This window comes from Tympanuchus pallidicinctus, unplaced genomic scaffold (assembly GCF_026119805.1).
Source record: "Tympanuchus pallidicinctus isolate F22 unplaced genomic scaffold, pur_lepc_1.0 scaffold2, whole genome shotgun sequence".
NCBI classification, from domain to species: domain Eukaryota; kingdom Metazoa; phylum Chordata; class Aves; order Galliformes; family Phasianidae; genus Tympanuchus; species Tympanuchus pallidicinctus.
The window spans coordinates 15,581,059-15,608,253 of NW_026294721.1; the positions used below are offsets into that span (position 1 = coordinate 15,581,059).

At 38.3% G+C, this 27,195-nt stretch overlaps 2 protein-coding genes across 12 annotated transcripts in view; one reads left to right on the forward strand and one right to left on the reverse strand.

Annotated features, from left to right (window-relative positions):
* Positions 1-6,709: 6,709 nt before the first annotated feature.
* PACRGL (parkin coregulated like) lies at positions 6,710-25,789 on the forward strand. 6 transcript variants are annotated; one of them, XM_052682824.1, is made up of 10 exons: positions 6,710-6,909; positions 9,663-9,820; positions 11,616-11,683; positions 12,662-12,752; positions 18,424-18,558; positions 19,326-19,433; positions 20,402-20,482; positions 22,552-22,675; positions 23,024-23,119; positions 23,725-25,789. In XM_052682824.1, the coding sequence occupies exons 1-8, from the start codon at positions 6,723-6,725 to the stop codon at positions 22,606-22,608; spliced, it is 885 nt and encodes a 294-aa protein (XP_052538784.1). In that variant the 5' UTR covers positions 6,710-6,722; the 3' UTR covers positions 22,609-22,675; positions 23,024-23,119; positions 23,725-25,789. The 6 variants fall into 6 exon arrangements, with proteins under 6 accessions (XP_052538784.1, XP_052538789.1, XP_052538788.1 ...); XM_052682829.1 differs by having other exon boundaries at positions 24,401-25,789; XM_052682828.1 differs by lacking the exon at positions 23,024-23,119 and having other exon boundaries at positions 23,725-23,849; positions 24,401-25,789.
* The window catches only part of KCNIP4 (potassium voltage-gated channel interacting protein 4), a 375,732-nt gene continuing 373,449 nt past the window's right edge, over positions 24,913-27,195 (reverse strand). For all 6 annotated transcript variants that reach the window (XM_052682834.1, XM_052682832.1, XM_052682842.1 and 3 more), the window contains one exon: positions 24,913-25,033. In XM_052682834.1, the coding sequence (XP_052538794.1) occupies positions 24,986-25,033 (48 nt within the window). In that variant the 3' untranslated portion in view covers positions 24,913-24,985. The remainder of the gene's footprint in view (positions 25,034-27,195) is intronic.

Sequence of the window (27,195 nt, forward strand, 5' to 3'; positions counted from 1 at the left end):
TTCCATTTTCAATGTTCTGAATTGAAACTTTGTAAATGAAGAGAAGAAACAGGAAAGGAAGGAAGACACAAGAAAAAAAGTCTCAGGGTCTTTTGTGTGTAGTGAAATTTCTATATATACAATGAGCTACACAACAGTTATAAAGCACTACGTACAGACTGAAGTGCTTTGCATTAGTGGTTAAGAAAGCTGTATTTAAACAAATCGTAATTTTACAGAACATTTAGACAAGTTGTAACACAAAAAGTTTGTGATTTTAGGGATAGAGATGGTATTAGGATTCTGGGAAATGACACCATACTTTTCATAATCTGAAAAATAACTGTGAGATGACATAAGCTTGCTATATTCTTGCTGCAATCTTGAAGGAGCCTGAGAAGAACTATTTGGTAAGAAACAAAGCTAGCAAGTAGAAAGTTCACAACCAATAGAGGAAAAAGTAGGGATGAGAGACTCCCTGCCACAATGAAATATAAAAGTCCCCTGGGGTTGAACAGGAGACTAAATGTCACAGAAGAGAAATCCTCTGAAGATTACTGAATATACAGAATCACTCCTGCCTCAGAATGTCCCCGAGTGTCGAAAAGCTGAAAGGATGGCAGAATACTTATGGGAAACATTAAGAACAGTTGCTCTTGTTCAATTAGTAGTCCCTACATACCCTTTCTGATTTCTTAAGATGGGACTCAATCACAAGACATCATGATATCTTTGATCAATCTTTGATCTGGTCCAGCACTCATACCAATAAAATTCTTTCTGTTGGTCATAACTCATCATTTCTCTTTTCAAGTCTCCTCTCAGATCAGATGTTAGAAATGCAAATAAATGAAATGATGTCTGAATTATAGGAACTATAATCCATGGCGAGGAAGTCTAAACATCTGAACTTTAAGCCTTTGCTGTGCTCTGCTGGTGGTTCCTCTTTGGTGCACTCAATCACCTACTCATGTAGCCTTTCTCATTACCTTTATGTAGCTCTCCAGAGGGAAGACTCCCCAGAAAAGGTTTTAATTCTTCCTACTCCAACACCCAGTACAGCAAGTGAAAATGCACTGCTCCCCCACTGTCATTCCTGTGCGGGAAGGGACAGAGGCTGTGGTTGTTTCATCAACACTTTCTGGGGGGGGGGGGGGGGGAGAAGAGAGAGAGAGAGATGAAAACTATCACTGTCGTCACCATTTTTTGTTCTCTATATTACTGCATCATTTAATCACGACTGTTACCACAACTCCCATCCTTGCCACCATCACAACACTCCTAGGCTGTCACTAGTTCTCAGCCACCAAATTGAACTGTGTGCTATGGACCATAAGTCTGCCTTTCAAACTGTCTCTATATCATTAAAAAAAAAAAAAAAAGAACTCTTCCTACCATCCTTGGACTTGTTATCTCAAGTGCCAGCTGTGCCTGCTATGTGGGAGATGTTAAATGCTTTTGTGCTGCAGCACATCCAAGCTGTGTGTGTCTCAGAGCACAGCCTGATGTTCTCAGTGCAGCTTTCTCCTATGTCTGACAGAGAAATGAGAATTTTGTGGACTTAGAAGAAAAGCTGAAACGTCTGCTAGTTATGAAAGATAGCACTATGTCCAACTATATAGCTTCTGCAGACACATTTTTGGCTAGTCAGAGCAACAATTCTGCCCAGTATGTTTTCTTCAGATCAAGGAGTCCAGACTGCATGTACTTCTGTAGTTGGAACACACACACAAAAGCAGAAGTAGAGATACTCTCATGATGATTTGTGAATTTTTGAAGGATATTTTTCATTGTTATTATTATTTGCCTCATCCTGTGAAGGGCTATAAGGTTCAGCAAAACTGTTCTCGTTCAATACTTTATATATCACTACTGATCCTTGACCTACAGAGGGAAAGAGCTGGTAAAACGTTTCCTAACAAAGAACGCAATTTCTCTGACAACTGAACTATGAAAAACTTCCATTTCCACTTAAAAAACTCTTCTATTTTTCAACCTTTGATATTTTGACTTTTGCCTTGTTTGTCTCTCCAAAGTGAGAGGCTACAGAACAATGCAGAGCAGCCGCTTTCTCAAAGGGCAGAAGCGGCAAGGAAAGACAGGGAATCATTGCCACCAAGTGGAGAAATACAAAACTGCACGGTATGCCCGCGTATCGCTTCTCTTTCCCTGCGTAACCCTGAGAAAACATGCCAAACAGCTCTCGCTGCACCACTCTAAGAATCAGCTGCAACTTTTCACCATTTGCTTGACTATTTCCAAAGCATATTTTAAACTGCATGTATCCTGCCTCAGAAAGTTAGTAGTTTTGATTTTCAAATAGTTAATATAGTTCAACATTTGGTGAGCACAGGTAAAGCCTGTACACGTTTGTCTGCAAGATTTAAAGAACACTGCCCCATGAATAATAATAACACAGTGATTTTTCCATAACACAGTGAGCCCTCTAATTCCTGGCTGCTACTACCTCTGATTTTTGTCTTTAGCTTTGGACACTCTGAGCACTGAGTTCCATAAAAGAAGATGCAGATATAAATTCATTCCCAACTGCCCCTAACTTTCTCTAAAATCACAGCTTTCTTCTTTACATTTTCCAGGACTTTATGCAGACCACTGCCTACTCAACTTTTGTACCTTCTGTGAATCTCATTCTTAGCTGTTTAAGCATTCACACTCTGTGGTAAGGACTCCTGAAACTTAACTTAGGGAAGGAGATTCTGATGAAAAGCACAGAGGCAGAAAAGTAAGCATCATAAAACTGTGACTTACATACAGTTACTCAAAGAAATACAGCTTCCTAACTCTTTGGACTAAACTAATGGGAATGATTCTCTATGCATAATTAAGCAAAGTACTCTTACATAAGTAGCTGTGATTGCAAGAAACAGAGATAGAAATGATCTGAAAGATGGCAAAGGAATGTATTGTCCTTCTGGAGCAATTTGTACTGCCTGTAAATATAACTTTAATATCAATGGTCTCAATAGGAGTATTTAAAAGAATTGGCAAAAAACAAACAAACAAAAACCAAAAACCATACGTCCTGATATGTCTCTTTTTAAACCTAATTTCATTTCTCAGGACGTGTAATTTATTGATTGGTCAGTGTAACTGGCCTTCTTTGGCTCCTGATAGTACTAGCTTACCATGGGAGAAAAAAAACACTGGTGCCATGTGTGGGTGATTGCAAAGGCTGTATAACCAAACCATTTTGCAGGTGCTTTAAGCATTTGAATAAATAATGAAGTGAAGCAATATTGCCTACACAACTTCTTAACTTCACACAGCTTTGCACCTTAGCTCAAGAAAAACAGCAGGCTAGTGGTACAGACCTGTGTATTAATGATATCCATAAAGAGTCTCATTCAGTCCCTAAATTTGTCTGTTATACACATATTTTTATTACTCTACAACATCAAGAAATGCAAATATTCCAGTGGGACTATCTGCTTCTTGGGAGTTTGCCTCTGAGTTTTACATCTCCTAATCCAGTATCCTCCCAGCAATTTAGCATTTAATAATAGGCAATCTGGTCATTTCTGATGTATTAAAGCAGAATGTAAGCATCTATGGATAGTTACCTGAAATTCTTCAACTGAAATGTCTCTCTTTCACACCAATTTTCACTGAGGATATAAGGTCCATCAACTTTTGATAGGCACTGACCCAATCATCTGATACAGTATACTTAATATTTGTCTAGGAAAGTGGCTTGAAAAAAGAATCATAGAATCATAGAATCACTCAGAGTGAAAAAGACCTTAAAGATCATCGAGTCCAACATGACCTAACCGTACTACCCTAACTAACAACCCTCTGCTAAATCGTGTCCCTGAACACCACATCCAAATGGATTTTAAACACATCCAGGGATGGTGACTCAACCACCTCCCCGGGGAGCCTGTTCCAGCGCTTGGAATCCAGCATCTAAACCTTTGTAGAAGAATCCCAAAATCTACAACAAGGTGTCTACAGTATGCTCTGTAGCTCACATTTATTTCCAAACGCTGTATAATAACTCCTCTTTATAATGCAAATAGAGTGGAGAAGTAAGGAGAAAAACTCTGGGGAAGGTATTTGAACAATATCTAAGGAAAACATTTCTGGAGAATGCAACAACATGGACTGTGGACTTTTTGAGGGGTCAATGAGAATCTCTAACTTTTAAGAATTATTGGAGAATTAACAAGAATTAGCAAATATACTGAGTCAAGGAAACAAGTTTTTGTTACTTTCATCATTCTTAGTAGGTTGTAAGAGTTATTAGTCCTCAACTGAGGCTAAAATGGCACTTGGCTTAGAAATTTCTAAAATATTTTTCACATGAAAATATATAAATTCGTATATTACTAAATTAATACTTACATAGAAAGATGAAAGGCTTAAAGGCTTTAAGTTAAACTCTTTCTTGTATTTAGCAAAATTTAACAAACAAATCATTATTAAAAAAAAAAAACACAGATTTTTATATGCTTTCCTGAATATTACATGCATCTAAGTGACTGCATTTCCTTTAGTGACTAAAAAATCATTATTTGTGTTTTTTTTTTCTTTTGCTTATTTTGATCAGAATGGAAGGTTTATGACAGTTAAATCAAACAAAATAAAAAATACATAATGGAGAAAATAATAGCAATTGGAGCTAACGTTATGTATGTATACAACAGTAAAAGCAGATTATTACACCATATTTAACACTACAAAGTGTTGTGTTCTCAATTGTGATGGAGAAAAATACTAAAATAATTTCCTATATTTTTTATTATGATATCTTAATGTTTTGCTGTTAAAGTATGTTTTTTTCCTTCTAAATTGTCCATTCCCCAAATATGTTTAAAATTTTACAGCCTGGTTTCTATAACAACTAATAAAAATGAGACACAGTATGAGAAGTATTTTCTCATAAACAAAGACGTTTTGACCCATATTTGGTGACCTTATGCCAGAAGATTTGCATGAAGGCAACTTCTTTAGAGCCAGCTATGATGATGTGAGGCTTTTCCCCAGCTCACAGATGAACTGTGACTCCCCTGAGGGACACCTCTATCAGGCTGGTGTCTCTCAGTCCTTGATTTGATGCATCATTTCCCCAAAGAGGAATGAAGACTGTATATTCTATGTCTAAAGTATGGCAGCAATCCCTGTTATACTGTAAATACCGATGTACTGTAATGCTCCCCTATTTTTCATTTTCCAGGAAACTGACTGAACGCTAAGTAAATCTCTGCTCTTGAACAGAAACTGAGTCTTACTTGTTCTTCTATAACCCAGTAGTTTCTATGCCTCCAGGAACTCAGTGGGAGTTGCTGACTCCACAGAGCTGATCAGTGGTATTTTGCTTCAGACAACACAGCAGTTCATACCTCCTACTGACTTAGGAATTATAGTACTACTTTTTTCCATCACTTAGCGTAGCTGTAGTTTATTCTGTACTCACAAAAGCTACTACATCAGATACATGACGGAAATGATACTATAATAACTGAGCCAAAAATAAACATCATGCAGAAAATCAGTTCTTTTTCATCATTATGGAGATGAGCACACTGATCTGTGTTTCTGAGGTCATTTTCAAAGAACTATACCATAATGCTTTAAAAATACTGTATTGTTCAGAGGTCCTTGACAGCTTATAACATTTATTAATAGAAGGACACCAATTCTTCTATTGCCTTTAGTACTGTGGAACAACAAAAACTTCTGCGAAAGTACTGTAATTTCTGCTAGTTAACTGATTTATACATAAAGCAGAAATCTCTTCCTTCTCAGTTTCTCTAGCATTAATTTTAACATTTTTTCTTTTGCATTTCCACTTTACACTGATAAAAAGGCATTAAATTAGGTAGCCCTATCTGAACTCTGCAAATGTCCTCACAACTTCCAATTACTGGCAGATACAAACTATCTATGCCGGATAAAAACAAGTACGAAATGCCAACATTGGCCAAAATCTAAGGCTGATGGTAGTTTTCAAAAAAAGCAGCTGACAACTGTTTTCAGCTCCGTCAGTGCATTTTCCTGTTTTTGTGGAAAATCAAGAGAACAGCCTATCTTATCCATTAGTGAAGTCATTCAGTTCCTTGCTATAAAGTGAAAAAGAATATGTGATTCTGGAAAGATTGTAGCCCACACAATTTAAGCAAACCAGAAAAACATCTTGCTTGGAGATTTACTGCTGAGTGCATGAAAGAATAAACACTTTTCTCAAGGAAGGCAAAAACGCATTCTGATGATTTACTGGGTTCGCAGAAGACAAAAATGTATCCTGTTACTCAAAAGGTCATTTGCTACATGCAGATGTGTTTTTATATGAATAAATACTGTACTTATGACACAAATTCAGTATAGTCAGAGTGGGCTAATTAAAAAAAAAAAAAGAAAAGAAAAGAAAAGTATTTTCTGTAGTTATAATTGAAACAGAAACGACTGCAAAGAGAACACGGCAAGTAATATCAGCATATTTTTATTTATATCTTCACAGTCCACTTGATTCAGTGAGACTACTGATGGAAGCCAAAGAGAAGGCTTGGGCTGGACACAGCTGGGCTGTAACGGGGGAAAGGCAGGCTGGTGGCAGATATTAGCACTGAGGTGACGGAGGACGACCAGACGACCATCACCTCTCCAGCAGCACCCTCATGCCTCAGCCGCACACCCCGCCCTCCGTTCCAGCCGGAGGAGGACCCGGCGCACGCCCTTCCACCGCGCATGCTCCGCCCGCCCCGGGCTCGGCCTGCCGAGGAATGTTGGGCTACCGGCGCCCCGTAGCTTCCCCGGCAACCGGCAGGAAGCGTGGCCGCGCGTGGGGCTGCCCGCCGCCGGGTCACGGGTGGGCCGGGCCGGGCGACGGGGGGATCGCGGAAAACGAGGAATTGCTGCTGCTCCCTTTCTCTGCCTCAGCTGCGCTCCGGAGAGGGCTCACACAGCGGGGTAAGTGAGCAGCTTCGCCTTTACACACTGCTTATTGCCAGTCTGTCTTTTGTACGTGGCTTCCAGAAACCAAACCCAGGCCTCCTTTTTTTTCTCTTTTGAAAGACGGTCTTTCAAATGTGCTTTTGCCTCGTTTCTGTTTATGGATTCCTGCCATTTGTGTGAAGTCTGTCACAGAATCACAGGGGTTTTTATTGAATTGTAGGGGTTGAAAGGGACCTCTAGAGATCATTGAGACCAACCCCCCTGCCAAAGCAGGTTCCCTACAGCAGGTCGCACAGGTAGGCGTCCAGATGAGTCTTGAATATCTCCAGAGAAGGAGACTCCACCACCTCCCTGGGCAGCCTGTTCCAGTGCTCCGTCACCCTCACCATAAAGAAGTTCTTGCACACATTTGTGTGGAACTTCCTATACTTATGCAGTTTATGTCCATTTCCCCTTGTCCTGTCTCCACGTACTGCTGAAAAGAGACTGGCCTCACCACTATGGCTCCCACACCTCAGATATTTATAAATCTGGATTAGATCCCCTCTCAGTCTTCTTTTCTCAAGGCTAAATAGACCCAGTTCACTCAGCCTTTCTTCATAGGAGAGATGCTCCAGGCCCTTCACCATTTTTGTGGCCCTCTGCTGGATTCTTTCCAAGAGGTCCCTGTCTTTTTTGTACTGGGGAGCCTAGTCCTCTGCCAGCAGGACTATTAACCTCGGTATCACACCTTTGGCAATAGCTGTGCACTTGGTTTGTACATATCCTTCATCACTTTCCTAACTCCCATCTTTACTTTTGTCCCAAAATATCTGCCGGTTGTCGCTTATTTTTTTTTATTGCATTTTCTGTGATGGTGTGAGCAGTGACTTGAAATGCATCTAGAATTGTTGTTACTTAAAACAGTATTTTAATTGCTCTGAACATATCTTAATTGCTTCTTGGAAGTGGAGAGAGTCTGGATGCTTCTGAACATGTGGTTCAACAAATCTGAGTGCAAGGCTTTGCACGCTACTGCTAATACAAGGATTGAGCGCAGTTCTGCTAAAAGGAACTTGGAGGTACTGGTGGATGTGAAGCTGGACACGAGCCAGCAATGTGCTGTCCAGAAAGCCAACCATATCCTGAGCTGCATCAAAAGCAGCATGGGTGATCCTGCCCATCTGCTCTGGGCTGGTGAGGACTCACCTGCAGTATTGTGTCCAAATGTGGAGTCCCTCAGTACAGGAGAGATGTGGAACTGTTCGAGCACGTCCAGAGGAGGGTAATAAAAATGCTCCAAGGGATGGAACACCTCTCCTATGAGGACTGGCTGAGAGACTGGGGGCTGTTCAGTCTGGAGAAGAGAAGGTTCCTTGGTGACCTGACAATAGCCTTTCTGTATCTACAGAGGAGCTGTAAGAAAGAAGGGGATGGACTCTTGAGCAGGATCTGTTGTGATATGATACAGGAAATCACACAGAATTGCACACAGAATGGCCAGGGTTGGAAGGGACCTCAAGGATTATGAATCTGTAACCCCCCTGCCACATGCAGGGCCATGAACCTCCCCATTTAATACTGCTCAGGCTTCTCAGGGCCCCATCCAACCTGCCTTTGAACACCTCCAGGGATGGGGCATCCACAACCTCTCTAGGCAGCCTATTTCAGCACCTCACCACTCTCTCTGTAAAAAGTTTCCCCCTGACGTCCAACCTAAATCTCTCCTCCCTCAACTTATAACCATTTCCCCTTGTCCTGCAGTTATCAATCCTTTCAAAGAGTTGATTCCTCTCCTTTTTGTAGGCTCCCTTTAGATATTGAAAGGCTGCAATGAGGTCACCCCACAGCCTTCTTTTCTCCAGGCTGAACAAGCCCAGCTCTCTCAGTCTGTCTTCATAGGGGAGGTGCTCCAGTCCCCTGATCATCTTTGTGGCCCTCCTCTGGACCCTCTCCAACAGCTCTCTGTCTTTTTTGTGCTGGGGGCACAGTACTCCAGATGGGGCCTCACAAGAGCAGAATAGAGGGGGACAATCCTGTCCCTGCTGGCCACCCATCTTTTGATGGAGCCCAGGATAGCATTTGCCTTCCGAGCCGCAAGGGCACACTGCTGGCTCATGTTAAGTTTTTAATTTATCAAGATCCCCAGGTCCTTCTCTGCCAGGCTGCTCTCAAGGACTGCTCCTTCCAGTCTGTATGGATGCCTGGGATTCCTCTGGCCCAAGTGCAAAACTCTGCACTTTGCCGTGTTGAACCTCATGAGGTTCACCCAGGCTCAGCTAGTGGCTCTAGCCTGTCAAAATGATTACCAGCTAGAAGAGGGTAGATTTAGATTGAATATAAGGAAGAATTTTTTTTACAGTAAGGATGATGAGGCACTGGAACAGGCTGCCCAGCGATGTGGTGGATGCCCTGTCCCTGGCGACATTCAAGATAAGGCTGGACCAGGTTCTGAGCATCTAATCTAGCTGTAGATTGTCTTTCACTGTAGGGGTATTGGACTACCTGACCTTTAAAGATCCCATGTATGTTTCTTGTGTGTTCTAAAGAGACTTCATTGCCTAATTGTGGCCTTTTTAAAAGATCTGTTGCCAAAGGCAGGCCATATTCTGAAAATGTTAGCAAAGTGAAGAAGAGCAGCACAGGATTAGGAGATAAAGAAGAATAAGGATTCCTTTATTCAGATTTTCTTCTTTGTTAATGTCAGTCTTTTGACCTGGAGATTGTAACCCTTGATATCCTGTCACGTAGGAATGCAATTCTATGTTTTTAATCTTTTTGTATTCTAGTTAGCAATGTTCTAAACATGTCATCAGGCACCCAGATAAAAGCAAAGGCTGCAGCACAGAAAAGCAAGACCTCCTCTCCTTTGCCATCTTCTCCAGAACCTGCGGTTAAGCCACAGCCAAAGCCCAGTGACAAGCTGAATCCCAAAACTATTGATCCAGTATGTATGGGTGTTGGGTCTTTTGTTTTATTTAAAATCATTATTTTGTTGGAAAAAAAAATTTCCATACTTGAAGATATGCATGCAGATAATTCTTCTGGTCCAATATGGATAATTTAAACTAAACTTTTGTTATTAATCACACATTGCTTAAATTACAACCTAAATCACATGCTGAAATGTTTGAGTAATAACATGTTTATTACTTCATTTTAAAAAGAAGTTTTGATACAACTATGGCTTTAGTGGCAACTTTTTTTTTCTTTCTATGTACCTAAACATGATTTAGGACCAAGAGTTAATGAGGTTTTCTATTGTTGTTTTTTTTTTTTTTTTTTTATATATAGTTGTAAATTTTGGTACCTGGTCCATTAGGGGAACAGATCAGAGTTATGGCTTTGATAACCCATGCCATGTTTTGCAATGAAACAAAGACTCTGGTAGTATCTTGAAAATCATCTAGATCTTGTGAACTCTTAACAAATTAATTGTTAGTGAAAAGTCAAATTGTGTGCAGAATTTTATTAGTGTTGGTGTAGCTTCAAACACTAGAAAGACAGAAATTAAGATTTCCTGGTATTTCATGCTATATAGTTTATGACAAGTTGTTTAATCTTGAATGTAGCATTGAGCTAATAAATTATGTCATATTTCAACCTGATAAGAACCATGATTTAAAAAAAAAAACACAAAAACTTTGTGTAGGCTTTCCTCACACTAAGCTCCCACTGATTTTCAGTGCCCATACGCCATCTGGCTCAATTTTTGATGTTTTTCTACATCTTGGCAACTTGTAAATTTCATGTATACTCAGATCAGGCTGGAGTTGGAGCAAAACAACCTCCTGCAAGTTAGCTGCTGTTGTTGAGTAACCCCACAGCTGTGTGTCAGCTCAAAAGCACACAGCTGCTCACTCTTCCCAAGTGGGGTGGGTGAAGGAATTGTAGAGGGTAAAAGTGCAAGAACTTGTGAGTTCTTGTAAACTTGTAAAGACTGTTTATTAGTTAAAACAAAAGCTGTGTGTGCAATCAAAGAAAAACAAGGAATTCATTTGCTGTTTCCTAAAGCATCAGCAGGCAGATCCTCAGCCACTTCCAGGGATGCAGAGCTCATTATGCATAATGATTTCTTGAGAAGACAAACACCAGCATTCCAAAGTCCCCTCCTTCTTTACCCCAGCTTTTATTGCCAAGCATGACACCATATGGTACAGGATGTTCTTTTGAGCAGTTTGAAGTCAACTATTGTGGCCATGTCCCCTTCTTGTGCACCCCCAGCAACTTGCTTAGCAGGGCAGGGTAAGAGGCTGAAGTCTATGGCTCTTTGTAAACACTGCCATGCAACAAGTAAAGCATCAGTGTACTATCATCAGTATATTTTCATCAAAAATCCAAAGCACTTAGTCATACCACCCTCTACAGAGAAAATTATCCTAGCCATGATACCTGCATATAGTGACCATTGGGAAAGTGAGATGTCCTTAATCTGTTAAGAGAAAACTCATAAGATTTCAGTCCTAAGATTTTCATGACAAAATAGGAAAATGGGAGCACTGCATCAGGAAAGCATGAATTCTACATTATTAGTTCATTTTTACAACTTTCTCTGAAGACAATTCTGTAAAGCCCTTTTTTTGATAAATGTACCAAATGTGTGTTTTCCATCCTATATCTGCAGATTTTTTTCAATTTATTTTTAGTCATACAACAAAGCTCCCTTCTCAATAATTTGCAGTTTTAACATATTCAAACTTATAAACAACACTTTTTTCTCTTCTTTTTTTGTGTCCTTGCAGTTTGCTGCTTCTTCTAGAACACCTTCTGCGTTTGCTGCTACGTATGCTAAAGGTGGCATTCCATGCAGGTATTTTAGTTCTGTTTGCTTCCTTTTTATTATATGTGTTAGGCTTAGGTAGAATTACACAGATTGATAAACATCTATTCACAGATTTATACTCTTTTATTTAGGCAGTTTAATTTCTTTTCAAAGAAAGTAGCAATTTTCCATATGTTTGATAATGGCTCCTTTTTGTTCTTTTTTGTGCAGTGTTAAAACTCTTTCATGAAAGATGCTGATTTCTTCATATAAAGGTGCTTTTCCTAATAACAAAGATAATAAAATTAGTGCCATTTTCTTAAGCAAACATCTTGCAGTCTTTTTGTCTGCAGTAAGTAATATGGGAACATCTTGTTTATTGCAACTCTGTAACTTTCAGCAATATTGGATATTAACAAAACTACATGTAAGTGTTTTATGGTATTTTGAATTCCCTTTTCTATTACATATTCACATACATAATAAGCACTTTTCTCTAGTGGTTTGTCAAGTGGATGCAGAATTAGTTAAATTAATAATTACTTATTAATCATGAGCACTACAAATATATATATATGTATGTATATATACATATGTTAAATAATTCATTTATACAGGATCAACTGAAGAATTCCAGTATAATTTTCTTTCAGTTTCAGCTGTTTTTTTCTTATCAGTTAGTATTTGAGGGAAATGTTTATTGACAGCTATTAAAATGAGTAGCTTTACAAAGGGAGCATCTTCTATGTCTGTATGAGATCTGTCTATAATTCTTATAACTTTTATTTTCTGATTTCTTTGTGGTAGGGATTAGAATTCTGAAAACTGCCATCTTGAAAACTGCAATAATTGCACTTCTAGGTGCTCTTACACATTTCATTACGGAGGGCAGTGTATGTTGAGGTTGTGTATACAATGGCATAATAGTCTTAAAAAACTAATGGCAATATTTCAATATGAGTAGTGTTAGAAATAAATTGTGTATTATTATATGTTAATTTGTTTCAACTTTAATTCTTTACATAGGTTAATGCATGGATCAGTAAAGCACAGATTGCACTGGGAGTGCCCTCTTGAAACAGTTTCTTTTGATCCTCTTCTTGTAACTCTAGCAGAGGTAAACTGTCTTCTTGGGAAAATAAGCATACAGTATTTATTCCATGTAGTGCTGAAATGTTATGTGAATGTAGTCAGCTACATTTTTACATCAGCTTCTGTTATTTAACTGCTGTTGTAGTTGGACGTCATGATTTATGATTTATTCTTTGAAACAAGGTGTAGTCAACTGAATGGGTTGTGGCAGTCGCCAGGATCCACAGGGGCCCCTTGGTCCTTGGGAAACCATGGCAACAAATGTCTTGAAGATGAGAGAGAAGAACAGGTTAGACCAAATGAGGAGGAAACAAGACATGCCACATGTCCATTGGTCAGAGATAACTGTAGTAGCCCTAAGGCATGGGAAAAGCTTTAAGAAGGGTGTGCTCCTTGCAACAAAGGCCATTTTGCCTCACCATATTGGTGTCATGAAAAGCATGCAAAACTGACCGGGGCTGTCAGAACACTTTCACAAGGGGACTTCAGTCAGGGTCACCAAAACAAAGGTGACAACAAGGGATGTGTAAAAATGTCTCAGAGCTACGTGTTCCTAAATAATGCCAGTCTACTTCTTCATGATTTAATTAAAATAATTCTGGGAGAAACTAAGGTACTGTCAGTCTCCAAACCTAATTTCAAACACAAAGTTAAATAAGAAAGTAAAAGCAAGCCCATTCCTTTCTGACCTAAGCATTTATCTGAGATATGGACACTCTGAGGAGAAAAAAAGTAGGATTTCAATTCTCAAATACACACAAAGTGTTCTTCTTTTTTTGATCATATGTTTTTCCAGTACATACCTTTCACATACATTAGTTTGGATGTCCAAAAAAGTCATCCAGGGACTGTGAAAACATGACTCTTGTAGATAAGACCAATCGTATAGTCACCATGTCTACATAGGACTAAATTCACTGTCTGGATTTACTTGGGACTAAGAAAGAGTAGATATGCTAGAGAGCACACAGGAGAGCTGTTGATTCTTTGTCTTGTATCTTTTGGAAGTATTGAAATTCACAGTTCAGTTGTCAGTTTAGCTGAATTCCAGTTCACTTTCAGTCAAAATACATTGTTGTCTTTTGTGTGACTTTGCAGTGATCTGTATGCATAAAATGGCTGAGCTGTCATAGGCTGTTTCTACTTAATTGGAGGTCCTGACAGCCTTCGCTGTGTAAAAAGAAGGGCTCACCTCCAAGCATCAACTGAAATCTATTGTGGGTACTATGAAGAGTAATTTAAAACCAGTGGAGCTATGTTAGATTTTTCTCTTACTTGTTTTCTGGTCATTGAAAAGACAGCTGGTGGGTTTCTGTGCTCTTTTTTCACTGCAAATGTTTCACTGTTTTTCTACCACTAAATACGAGGGGGGGAGGGGGAGGGGTAAAAAAAAATTCTTTACGTGAAAGATGTACAGACCTATGTACAGACCTACTTACAGTAACTTTTGCTTAAAAGTCCTTTTTACTTAGATAGAAGAGATAAAAAGCAGTTGTTCCTTTCTGACCACTGTAGTCCACAGACATTCCTCTGTACTATATTGTACTCCAGAGAGTTTTGCTTGTTTGTGTAGGTCATTGAAGGATGGTTTTTCCTCTTTTGACCACATGCTGCAATCTCTAAAACAGATATATGTGCTTCAGCAACAGATGTATCCTTTTTCTTGGAGTCACATGAGTCAAGTGTTGTGGAACTAGATGCTAGTGATGGGACTAGAGGGAATGGCCTCAAGTTGCACCAGGAGGATTCAGGCTGGACCAGGATGTACTGCTTTTTCTAAAGAGTGGTCAGGTGCTGGAGTGGGGCTCCACCAGGGAGGTGGTGGAGTCACTGGTGGTGGAAGTGTTAAAGGTATGTTTAGATGTTTACTGAGGGACGTGGTTTAGTGAGAACTAGTGGTGATAGGTGGATGATTGGACTGGGTGATCTTGCAGGTCTTTTCCAACCTTGTTGATTCTATGATTCTAATATGCATTTCAGTTACAAGATTTTAAGAACTGTTAACACCTGAAGAGGAGGAATGCTTTGGTATTTCCTTCTTTCATTGTAGTTGTCCATAATCCTAGCTTATGTAAAGATAAATGCAAAGAAAAGTAGTGTTTTAAATATTAAGAATGGATGACACTGTTATGATTTCTTTCATCAGAAACCTATGAAGAAATGGAAATCAAAATTGTTTTTATGCTTGTGTAGTATTACCTAAACCATCTTTGTCATCACATTCCAACAGCTTTATGTAGATGCTTTTCTGGCTCAGGCAGTGAGGTTGTCTCTTCCAAGATGCTTTTACCTCCTGTTATCACACAATCACAAAATGTTTGAGGTGGGAGGGGACCAATGGATCCATCTGTCCAACTGCTGCTCAAGCAGGGGCACTGAGAGCAAGTTGTTCCAGTGTTGCATCATCTATACAGTGAAGTGCTTCTACTGGTTTTCAAATAGAACCTCTTCTGTTCCAGTTTCTGCCTACTGCCTCTTACCCTGGCACTGGGTACCTGTGTACACTGAAAATAGTGTGGCTCTGTCTTCTTTTCCTCTGATGTTATATTCAATGTTAACACAGAGTGAATGTTTGACGCATGCTATTAACTGTAGCTAGAGTCACTTTGGGTCTTCTAAGAATCACTTAAGACACACATCTCCAACTTTTGGGCCCCATGTGGCCCAGCACAGCTTGCACTGTGGCCAGCCTCAGCCCTGTGCCATCACAGCAGTGGCTCTGCCCCATCTGTTGCCATCTGTCAAGCGTCAAAAAAGTGTAAGGGAATATTAGCTTAGTGGGAAGGTCCAGTTTCTACTGCCTTACCACCAACATCCACCTCTGACATTGTGGGCCAGCATAATAAGATAGGAGATATTTCTTTCAGAGCAGGCCTTGTAATATATTTACTGAGAGATTTTGGACTTACCTTCTCCTTCAAGCATTCTGAGCTATTTGGACTGACTTTGTTTTGTCTACATATGGATTTGGGAAGAAATATGGGCACATTTAACATTATTGAAACTTTCTCAACATTATTAAAGGCTAGAAACATAAACTTTAATATAGCATAGTATCTGTGTGTAAAAGCTCAGAGGCTAATCGCAGGAGATTGCATCTAAATCTGAAGCATATTCAATGTACTATAGATTATCATTGACAGATAGATAATCAGTTTTAAACCTTTTGTTGATCTTATTTTTTATAGTTACCTATATTGTGCTTCTTAAATCATCAGCATAGTTCGGCATAGAACTGTTACAACTGTACACTCATGCTTGCTACTCAGGCTTCAAATAGCTCTTGGAGATGGCTCTTCACAAAAGTGAGAACCTGCTGGATAGCAGGTTCCATATAATTTCCATATAATATAAATGCTAATTCTTTAGGACTTTATGTTAATAGTATACTATAGTATATAGGTACTGCTATATTATTTTGTATATGTGTGTTGTGAGTACTAGTTTGTATTCAGCAGTATAAAGCAGTGGCTTTTTTGAAGCTCTGTGCTCATCAAAAAGCTAGATTTTTTTTATCTGTTACATGAGTTAACCCTTTAAGTTGAGCTGGATGTGTTTGCACTTTTAGATTCATACTTGAGAGTCACGGAATTAGTCAGACTTTCTTACAGGTGGAAAGTTCAGCTAAGGTATTATTAGGGGTCTGATGATTTGCTGACAGTTACTTAGTTGCAGCAGTGATTTAATATTCATTATATATTCCTTGTTAAGCTATAAATTGGCACTTAGGACAAGGAAGGGAAGTGTTCCAAAATGTCAGTTTATAGGTAAGTATATCTTGCTCAGATAAGAGTAAAAATGAATACTTGTTCTGAAGGTTATCCACCAACTTCAACTATATGATTATTATTTTTAAGAAATCTAAATACTGACCATAAATCCACAGGGATTTCCTTTCCCTGAGTTACAGGGGTACAAAAACTACAAGGCACTTTCTAGCCCTTAAGGAAGTGGAGCTAGATAACTACTTCACGTGCTTAGTGAAAGTTGCCTTTAGTGTGCTATGAAAAAAAGGAACCATTGCATTTTACAATATAATTTGTTTAAGTTGCAAATACAATTTTAAAACCAGCTGAACTAGCCAGAATTTCTATATATATGGAAGAGCAACATGAAGATCGTGCGTGTGTTGATGATCCTTGAGGTCCCTTTCAGCCCAGAAAGACTGTCTTTCTAATGAAGACAGTCAAGAATACTGCCACTTCTAATTCTTTAGTCAAAGCATTTTGGAAGAGCTAGGTAGTTGTACCTAATCAGGGCAACAAAACTGGTGAGGGGTCTGGAGCACAAGTCTTACGAGGAGTGGCTGAGGGAGCTGGGATTGTTCAGTCTGGAGAAGAGGAGGCTCAGGGGAGACCTCATTGCACTCTATAACCTCCTGAAGGGAGGTTGTGGTGAAGAGGGATTTGGCCTCTTCTCCCAGGCAATGAGCAGGACACGGGGAAATGGCCACAAGTTGTATCACAGGAGGTTTAGATTAGACATAAGGAAGAACTTATTCTCTCAGAGAGTGGTCAGGCACTGGAATGGCTGCCCAGGGAGGTGGTGGAGTCGCCGTCCCTGGCAGTGTTCAAGAGGCGTCTGGATGACGTGCTGCGTGATATGGTTCAGTGCTTGTGGTGGCAATGGTGATAAGGAGACGGTTGGACTGGATGATCTTAGAGATCATTGCGATTCTATGATTCTGTGATTCTATGATTGAGCTACTGTCCACATACAAGACTGCACTGAACAAAATACTTTGATTCATTTGTGAGTTTGGAGGTTCTTGTATAAACAACTGACTATATTTTGGGTGTATAAAACCCACCTCTTAAATTAATAGTGCCCTTGCTAATAGATTGAATTAATACAGTGAAAATAGGATTCTTTAAATAAGTTAAAGAAAATAAACACTGTTTATAATGTTCACACTCCTATATTTCATCAGCATCATTTATAACCAAATATGTTTTGGAGTCTTAATAGAAGTTGAATATAGTGCGTTCTGTAGAGCGGGCTTTTATTTTCATAGAATCCTAGAATGGCCTGTGTTGAAAAGAACCTCAAAGATCATCTAGTCTCAAAGCCCCTGCCATGGGTAAGATTGCCAGTCAGTAGACCAGGCTGCCCACATCCAGCCTGGCCTTGAATGCCTCCAGAGCATTCAATTCCTTTGAAAGATTAAGCAAGCTGTCAGTACTTAAAGTAGCTTGCAGCTCCTGTAAAGGAAAGAAGAGAGACTTCCACCATACAACTTTAATCTTTGAGTTCTGCTGTTTAGGTCATCATGAATATTTGTACCATTCACCAGTTTTTGCAATTGCTGGAGGTGCTATCTTTCCTTCTATTGTTTACCTTCTATTTAATTTTCCCTCATGGTATGGAAGTTATTTACAAATATAACCTAATCTTCTGTTGATGGCCTTGATGAAAAATTCCTCTGGGTAGGTAGATTAAAGATAATGAAGTACAAATAGTGATTAAAATATCAACATTCATAACGTAGGTTTTAATATTCACTGTTTCAAAAGAAAGATAAGTATTTTGTGATCACAGTTGTACTCAGTGGATCCACATGGTGGAGTTAGTGTATTTTATGTTTTGAATTGATGTAGGAGAATCTAAACACTGTCGTTCCATTATGTGGAATTTTTAAAATGATGTTTTGTTTAAAAGAATATCTTTTAAGAGAATATGTTTTACATTTGCACCAGGGTCTGAGAGAGACAAAGCATCCCTATACATTTGTTTCAAAGGAGGGTTTTAAAGAATTACTTCTGGCTGAAGGTGCTACTGAAAAAGCCATTCCCCTGTTGCCTCGTCTAGTTCCTGTGTTAAAGGCTGCATTGGTATGTCTTATTCTTCTTGCAGAGATTTTCATAGATGCTTTTTTTATTTTATTTTTTTTTAGAATTAGAAGAATTATTTTTGTCTGTTCTTCCAGTCATTGTTATTAATTTGATAATGGGAGCAGTAGAGATGACAAAGCACTATAGTAGTAGGTAAGTGCGTGATGGTTGCTGGCAGATGACAAAGTTGGCAGGGCTAAATTCATTGAGCCAGAAAGTCATTGGTTCCTGTGTTCCTCTAACAAAGATTATTATTATTATGAATTAATTAAGAATTAGTCTCAGTTTGTTACATTTTCAACTAAAATGTTGGTTCCCAATTTTGATATATCCACATTTTTAAAAAGTTCTTCCTAATAAGCTGTGCAGCGCTGTATGTAAGATACATTTCTAAATTGAAATATTAGATATAGTTTTGCTTGCAGAATGTATTTATTTGCATATCGAGCATAAATTAGCAGCTTCCTTTTTTTTTTTTTTTTTAATTACATGCAATAATTTCGCAGACAAATTGTGGAGGCTTTCATTTTCTACTTTCTATAAAAAAAAAAAACAACCTCTGTGTTTAATTATTACATCTAGACAATATTCAGTTGTATTATATTTCTGCACTGTTTATAACATTATAAAAATAAGTGGCTTTCCAGTAGTTTTAGTTTATTAAAAGTACAATAACAAAAATGCAATCATAAAATAGAGATTGTGTTTTTGAAGAGTTTGTGCACTTGTCTGAATATTTGACAGGATTTGTTTTCCCTCCCTCAAAGGCCCATTCAGATGATGAAGTATTTGAAAGGGGATTAGATGCTTTAGTTCAACTGAGTGCTGTTGTTGGCCCATCTCTTAACGACCATCTTAAGCATCTGCTTACAAATGTAAGTTTTAATGTTGTAATAAGAGATTATATGTATTTATGGGGTACTTTTGTTGAGATGTTTACTGTAATATCTGCATAGATAACACTGGAGGACTCAGCAGTTCCATTAAATGCATTAGTTCATATATTTCTCTGTGCAAGTCCATCATTCTTTAAGAGTCTAGTGACTTCAAAAGTTCTAACTGTGCAAAACCTGTTGTTAATGTTGAGATTTTAATTATTGAATTAATATTTCATTTCATCATTAATATCAATTAATAATTGAATTGTTTCCTGTTTAAAAACAGATTCAGCTTTTTGAGCCTGAGGTGAAATAGATGCTATGTTTTGAAACAATATTTATGTTTATTGCTAAGTGAGTTTTGCACTTCAAATGTGAACGTTTTCAAAAATCTGTAAAAGTGCCAATAAATTATCACAGGAGAATATTTCTACTTCTTTCAGATGGCAATTCTGCACATGGAAGTTTTGTTCAGTAAACTTCAAGTTGAATTGGGGAATGTATTTTTATACTGAATCCTTTTGTAGACTTCCTCTGTAGACTTCCCTCCTCTATCAGACAGACATGGTTTAACGTAGCTTTCTTCCAAATAGAATTTTTACAGCAAATTAAAAGAAAGAGAGAATCTGCAATATTTTTTTGGAGTATTTTCACTATAGTAAATCCATTTTGGTACACATGAAAAGCATGTTAACTTTTCATGTGGATAGCACTTCAAGAATGACTTTGTATTGATTCCTCTTCCAAATTTGTTTGCTAAAAGAAAAAATTTTAAACTGTTTGGCTAATGGATGAGAAACTTCAATTCAAAGAAAGCTCAACAGTTAACGATTCACTCCTTCTGCCTTGACTGAGATCCATACTTTGACATCAGCTACAAGTTTTAAAATGATGTTTCTTTTGGCTCTCATTTCCCAAAGAAAAATGAATGGGTTACAGACCTCTTTATTTTACTTTTCCAATAGCTTTCAAGGAGATTAATGGACAAGAAATTTAGAGAAAAAATCACTGCTGCTTTACACAAGTTGGAGCAATATGGTGGAAAGGTGAGTTGACGACAGTACTGTGTAAACTGTACACTTGAATGCATCTTTGCCAAGACAACTTCCGTATCTGGCTATCAGATTAATAATGCAGTTCAGAGAAGTACTTATTTTAACATCACAGCTTTTAATATTGTATAAAACAGGACTTTTTAAAAATTAAACTGTGGCAATTCTAATCCACTGTAAACATAGTTGTTTCAGTCCTTTTGAGGTATTAAGTGATGATAGAAATGACCTTAAGTCTACACTGCATGAAGCATATTCCGCTGATTAGCGTCTGTTGTTTCCCATTTTTTATTTCTCTCTTTTATTTGTCTTCATCATTATTTTAATCTCAGAGCAGGAAACACAGGAGAGTGTTTCAGTAAAATATTCCAGGGGACTGATAGCTACATCAGAAACTGAATGGCCATACTCAAACAGTGCATCAATCCACATTCGAAAAACTCTTTTGTAGAGCCAGCATCCATCCATGTGGATCCCTACCAATGTTATTTGCTTGGAAGATTTTATTCTTCTTGGTGGGAAGTTTATGCATCCTTAGTAGTTAAATAAGTCACTCTCTGTTCTTTCTTTTGAATTCTTCACTTTTCTGGAAAGTCTTTTTTCCAGGGTTTAGAACGGGTGTGGCGTGGGTTAATATCCAGGATGCTTTATATGAATCCTTAGTCCAAATTAGGCACCGCAGCATTTATGAAGTAGATTTTCACACTGAGTTAAGCATAAGGGCTTCTTGAACAGACCATAGAGTAGGGTAGATACCCGTGAAGAGTGATCCATGTATTCACCAAATGTTAAATGCAAATTGCTCCTGGCTCCTTTTGACACCTGACTCAGGCTAAATATTTGCCTTCCTTCAGTGCACCCGGGATGAAGGCTATATGTTCCTTTTTCTGAGCCCAAGTGCTTTCCTCAGCACTCTTAGCCCTTGCTAAAAGAAACAATTTGCTGTTATTGATGATGCCTGCCCATTCTCTAATAGCTTAGTACTTAGGTCACTTACTAAGAAAATCAGATGCTCACATTTTAGCCCATCTTGATTAACTCAGAGGTTAAGATCCTCAGTTGCTACACATTTAAAAAAAAATCAAAAACTTAAATAGTAAAGTACAGAAAAGTATTATACTGTTAAACATTCTGTTCACAACTTTTTTTTTTTTCACAATTCATTGTTCATCGAGAAGGAGAGAAGAAAAAGTGAGAAAACATTGGCTTGGATGTTCATCTAGAATTGAAATTATTTGTTCAAATGACCCCATGAGCAGTTGCATGTATGATATTGAGTGACTGTTGATAAAGAACAGAAATAATGTGGAGGGTAAGGACCCTAAATGTAGGTCTTACCATTTCTGAGCCTTTTTTTTCTTAATAAGCAACCATAAAATCAATAGGCAGCCACTCTTTTTTAGGGATACTCATACTCATTTAAGGGCGATAGGAGTGTTCATATTGCAGACTGTATGATCATCACAGACCAGTGTGAAAGTTCCTGATTTGTGTTCAGTGAGATAAGGGGAGGAGAATTGCACTTCGTTTTGATGTTCTGAGAATTTAAGTCTAGAGAATAGAGCTGATCCAATAAATCATTAAGCCACCTCTAATTATTATCTCTGTCCAGTAATTTATTGTTGCCAATCAGATTACTGTGTGGTCTTTCTGCACATTTTTTAAAATTCTTAGAGAGAAAAAGACAAAAAAGCTGGAAAGACGCACCTAAGTTGTGATCATAGTCAATGACATTACATAGTACAGCTAATGAATCTATCTGCTATTAGAAAAATGAGTTACAGTGTATATGATCAGTACTTTTATTGGAAATCTCTTCCAGAATATCACTCTTCTTTGTTAGTTATCACAATGCTGCTGTTTTATCAGTCTACTATTTTCAACTCTTTTGAAAATAAATTTCTTCGTAAATAATGCATTTTAATTTTCTACCATTTTGTTTCATAGCAGTAAAGACAACTAAAAGTTTTGAATTATACAGTTTATAGACATGATGTGAATACTCTCAAATGTAGTGCTAGTGCACCTTACTTTGTTTAAATGCATTATATTTTCATCACCAGGCAACGGTGACTATCATCAAATCTAAAATTCCAACCTATTGTTCTGTATTCCCCTGAAGAAAAAATCCATGGTGATTTGTGAGTTCAAGTCTGAAGATAAACTGCCTGTGAACATCACTTTGTGGTATGTTATATTCTCTTAAATTAATCACAGTTCTTTTTCAGTATAATGGAGAGTGGGGAAAGTCCCATAAGTTTGTGAACATATGATTATGAACGACTCTATTAATTCTCTATTGGCTGCTATTTATGTATGCATTGTGCTTACAAAGACACTGGATATTATTTCAAAAGCAGAGTAAATATAAATTTATATTTTGTTATAAATTACAATTTCCATTAATAGATCTGAATAATATGTTTTGTATATTTGTGGAACACAAAATAATTTGGCTTCAATTACTTAAATGGAAATTAACTTTGTGTTAAATTACATACGCTTTTGAAACATTTAACTTATTCTGTGCCATAGGCACACGTGGATGCTGTTCTGGTTCACCAGGACTTAGTGGATTAGACACAGAATTCTAAGAGCCCACCTAGACATTCTGAGAGTCAGCTTTTGAAGGTATGAAGATGAACATACCATACACGTAGCGAACAGGGAACGATCAGGGTCTGCCCAGCACATTGTTGTCAGAAGCCGGAGCAGCATTTGTCCATTATTGTAATTGAGTTTGATTGCAAAATGTCGTTCAGCGGGTCTTGTTAAATAATATTTGATCATGTGAAAACGATTTCAGAATATTAAGAAGATTATTGCTGGCTGACTAAATTAAATTTACTTCAGAACAGTTCTAAGTCAATATATATGTATTTATGCTTTTTAAAATAAGTAAGTTTTGTTGGCAGAAATCTTTTATCTGAAGAAATAACTACTTCTTTAACAACACACAAAAAAATGCTCATGCTGTTTGTTTTTCTTTGTTTACTTTATTTCTTATATTATTTTTTTACAAAATGTGCACACTTAGTTTACACAAACACTCTACAGCAAATTTCAGGTGTACATGTATTGTACTACTCTTATCCTACACTGGTGATAGCAGAGCAGCCTCAGCATGCCTCTAACATCCCACCTCTACACCAGAATAGATACCTGATTTTTTTCTTGCAAAAGAATGTTTACAACATTCTTTCTACATCATTAATCCCATTTCACCTTTTTTGCAGCAATGTCACAATGAAGATCGGCCTATCTCTGAAAGCATTTCACCTATTGGGAGGAATTGGCATGAAACTCTGGACAATATATCTTAAAAATTACATGTATTGGAAGGGGCATAAGTATATTTTAGGTACATATATTTTTATCTAGGTTCATATTTAGGTTTCTCAAATCTCAATGAAGAAATTATCCTAAAAAATTTAATGCAGTTATCACATGTATATAATATTGTATAGTTGAAGCTTCATTGTTTCATCCTGAATCTTAAAGATACTACAAAAATGCTGACACAGATGTTAGCTCGTCTAGTAGTCATTAGTAGATGTTACTGCCTAGTGATATTTATTCTGTGCACTGAAAAGGGATGAAAATTTTAAAACAACTTCTTTTTTTTTTAACTTTATTAAAGGCAACAAGACACTTACTCATGAAAACAGTGTTAGGAGCTAGTTAAGTTTTCTTCATTAAAAAATTCAAATTCAGAAGATTCTTAATTTAGAAGTACAGTAGGTAGAATATCTTGATGTTTTTGTCATGATCAATTAAATGGAGATTTACTAGATAAGCATGCTTGATAGAAGCTTACCAGTATTTGTTAGGGAACAGAACTACTGAAGCAGTCATAATTTCAATGTGTTTTTTGTTTAACACTTCTTCCTCTCACGTTACCTATTTTACTAGGTTTGGGAGGTGTTTCTGAAGAGGACAGAAGCACGTCAAATGTGAAAGGCAATTGCTGCAAGCTGTGCACTGGACATCAGTGATAGCACTTTAACTAGAAGTATTAATTAAAAATATGAGGACTACACCATACAAACATGAAAAGAAAATACATGGTAATGTCTCTGTGTAAATTAGAAGCTGAGACTTAATAAGTATGCTCAAACACCCCAAGCTGAATCCAGTACAAATATGTAGCAAAACTAAGAGTATTTAATTTCCTTGTTTGATTAAAACTATATTATCTAAGGTTTGGAATGATAATAAAAACGCATGTCAGGTTCTGTTTTGAGGGGTCTGAAATAAAACACTGACTTTTCAGAACAATCTTGCTAAGTAGCCACTGCTGAAGTACTAAAATGTATAATTTTGGAAGATTTAGGGAGAAAACTTTAATTAAAAAAAAAAAAAAAGACTTATTTGCATATTGCATGTCTCAGTATAAAGCTGAGTAACTTTATTTATGGTAAAGTGGGAAACCCATCTTTTAGATTATGTTGCAGAATTGCTTATATTTGTCCATTAGTAGTTGACCTAATGCCTCCATTAAATCACATTTTCAAAGAGCTGCATGGACCGCATTATATTCTCATCCTGTGAAAAACAAACACACAAAGCAAACATGAAAATCATACACCATCACAAATAGAGCTGGCAAATATCAAATAGTGAAATTAAGTGGGACAAACTGTACACATGTAATGACAATACCTGTTTTTCAGTTTATTTGGAGAAATTGTTAGCAGAAAAAAGAGTGTTTAACAGGTATACTCCTAATGTTGGAATTTCAGAGATTGGAAGGGACCTCAGGAGATCACTGAGTCCACCCTTGCTGCTAAAGCAGGTACCCTACACTGGATTGCACAGGTAGAAGTCCAACTGGGACTTGAATGAAGAACACTCCACAACCTCTCAGGGTAATCTCTTCCAATGTTCTATTACCATGAGAAAGTTCTTCTGCCTGTTAGTAAGAAACTTCCTGTCACAGTTTTACGATTTTTGGTTGTCAGTATTCCACATTATAACATCATGTAGTGCACTGGGCATTAAAGTGTTAATGCTCCAGTTCCAGGCACCTGTCCAGAAGAGAAGAACTACATACCCCAGAACACTTTATCTTCAGAGAGGAGATATAACCCTGGCACGGTCACCTTATGTCCCTTTGTTTTTTTCAGCTCTCCTCTCTCTTGCTCAACCTGACTGCACATCTCACCTCAACGTTATGGTGAGGCCTTTCCACCTTTTGGACACTCTCTCTCATTATATTTGTTTCAATTCTAGTTATATTGTATATTGTGTGTTATCTTGCATTCTGATACCATATTTAGTAAATCAGTTTGTTTCTCCTCAGATCATTGCTGCTGTTTATAATTATTCGGGTTCCCCTGTTTCCCCTTTCCAGAGGCGCAGATCTGTGGGTCCCTCTGCCCCCGCTAGTCACAGAATTGGGCTGAGCCAGCCTGTAAATCGTTGACACTTCCTGTGTTCAGGTTTTAGGCCTTTTTTCCTTGTTGTATTGCTGCACACCACTGAGAAGAGCCTGGCTCATCCATTTGGCTCCCCACCTTCCTTTTGATACTTACAAACATTCATCACATCCTTCTTAGTCTTCTTTTCCTCAGGCCAAACAGACCCAGATCAATAAGCCTTTCCTCATACGGGAGATGCTCCAGGCCCTTTATCATCTTTGTGGTCCTTTGCTGGACTCCTAGGACATGTCTTTTTTGAACTGGGAAGTCCAGAACTGGACACAGTATTCAAAATGTGGCCTCATGAGGGTAGAGGGGGAGGACAATTTATAAATTGCTGGTCTTCACTGCAGTGATTTTTTTTTTTTTTTTTTCTGGCTTCAGAGCAGGTACGACTGCACTGGGCAAGGGATCTGGAATAAAAAGGGCCAATAAAAGAGCTCTTTTTAAGGCTTTTTTTGTAGTCAGCAACAGTGCTGTGCTTTTGCTGGGGAGTTGGCAGCTTGTGGGCAGGCTCCTGAGTCAGTAGGAGTGGAGCTAGTTTGTTTAGTGGCACAGTTTAAAGACCCTATGAACTGTCATCCCCTGCCCTTGATGTTTGCACCTGATAATAAGCTTTAAATAGCACACAGAGCACCCTGGGTGAGTAACACTGTCACTGCCCACTGAGAATGGGGAGGTTCAGTGAGAGAGCACAGCTGCCCCTATGGTGCTTGCAGCTGTGGGAGGTGGGTCAAGTGGTGAGGACTAAGTATTGTCCCTCCTTGCTCAGGAGACTGGTTTTTCTCTTGGCATGGTCTCCACCAGACAACAGGTAGCTGTTCAAGTCTCCAGCTGCAGGGAGTGCTTGAGGAGGATGGCAGAGATTCCATCTGTATGAGTTGTGAGCAGTGAATGAGCTGCTCAGCCTGGTGGTGGAACTCAAGGAGGAGGTGCAGACACTAAGGACCATCAGAGAGTGTGAGCAGAAGATGACTGACTGGTGGAGTGAGTTGCTGGCATGCCAGAGAGAAGGGTGCCAGGGAAGCACCCCCAGAAAGGTAGTTGACCCCCTGCCCGGTCACAGTTGGACAGACTTGATGGATGAGGAGGGGTGGAACAGAATCCTGACTCAGCATCAAAAGAGCTTCCCCCTTCCCCCCTCCACCTAGCTAGCCACTTCCCCAGCTCCCTCTAATCAGGTTTAGATGCTAGAAATTGAAAGAGGTGAGTGGTGAGGCGATGGAGAATCTGCCTAGGAGGGAGCTTAAGGCAAGACGATCACCTCCCTGTCTTATGACTGCTCCT

Coding starts and splice junctions, on each gene's coding strand:
- PACRGL (XM_052682824.1), top strand. CDS start 6,723: ATGTTGGGCTACCGGCGCCCCGTAGCTTCCCCGGCAACCGGCAGGAAG. Junction 12,753..18,423: donor TTCTTGTAACTCTAGCAGAG/GTAAACTGTCTT, acceptor CATTTGCACCAG/GGTCTGAGAGAGACAAAGCA. Junction 19,434..20,401: donor TTAAGCATCTGCTTACAAAT/GTAAGTTTTAAT, acceptor CTTTTCCAATAG/CTTTCAAGGAGATTAATGGA.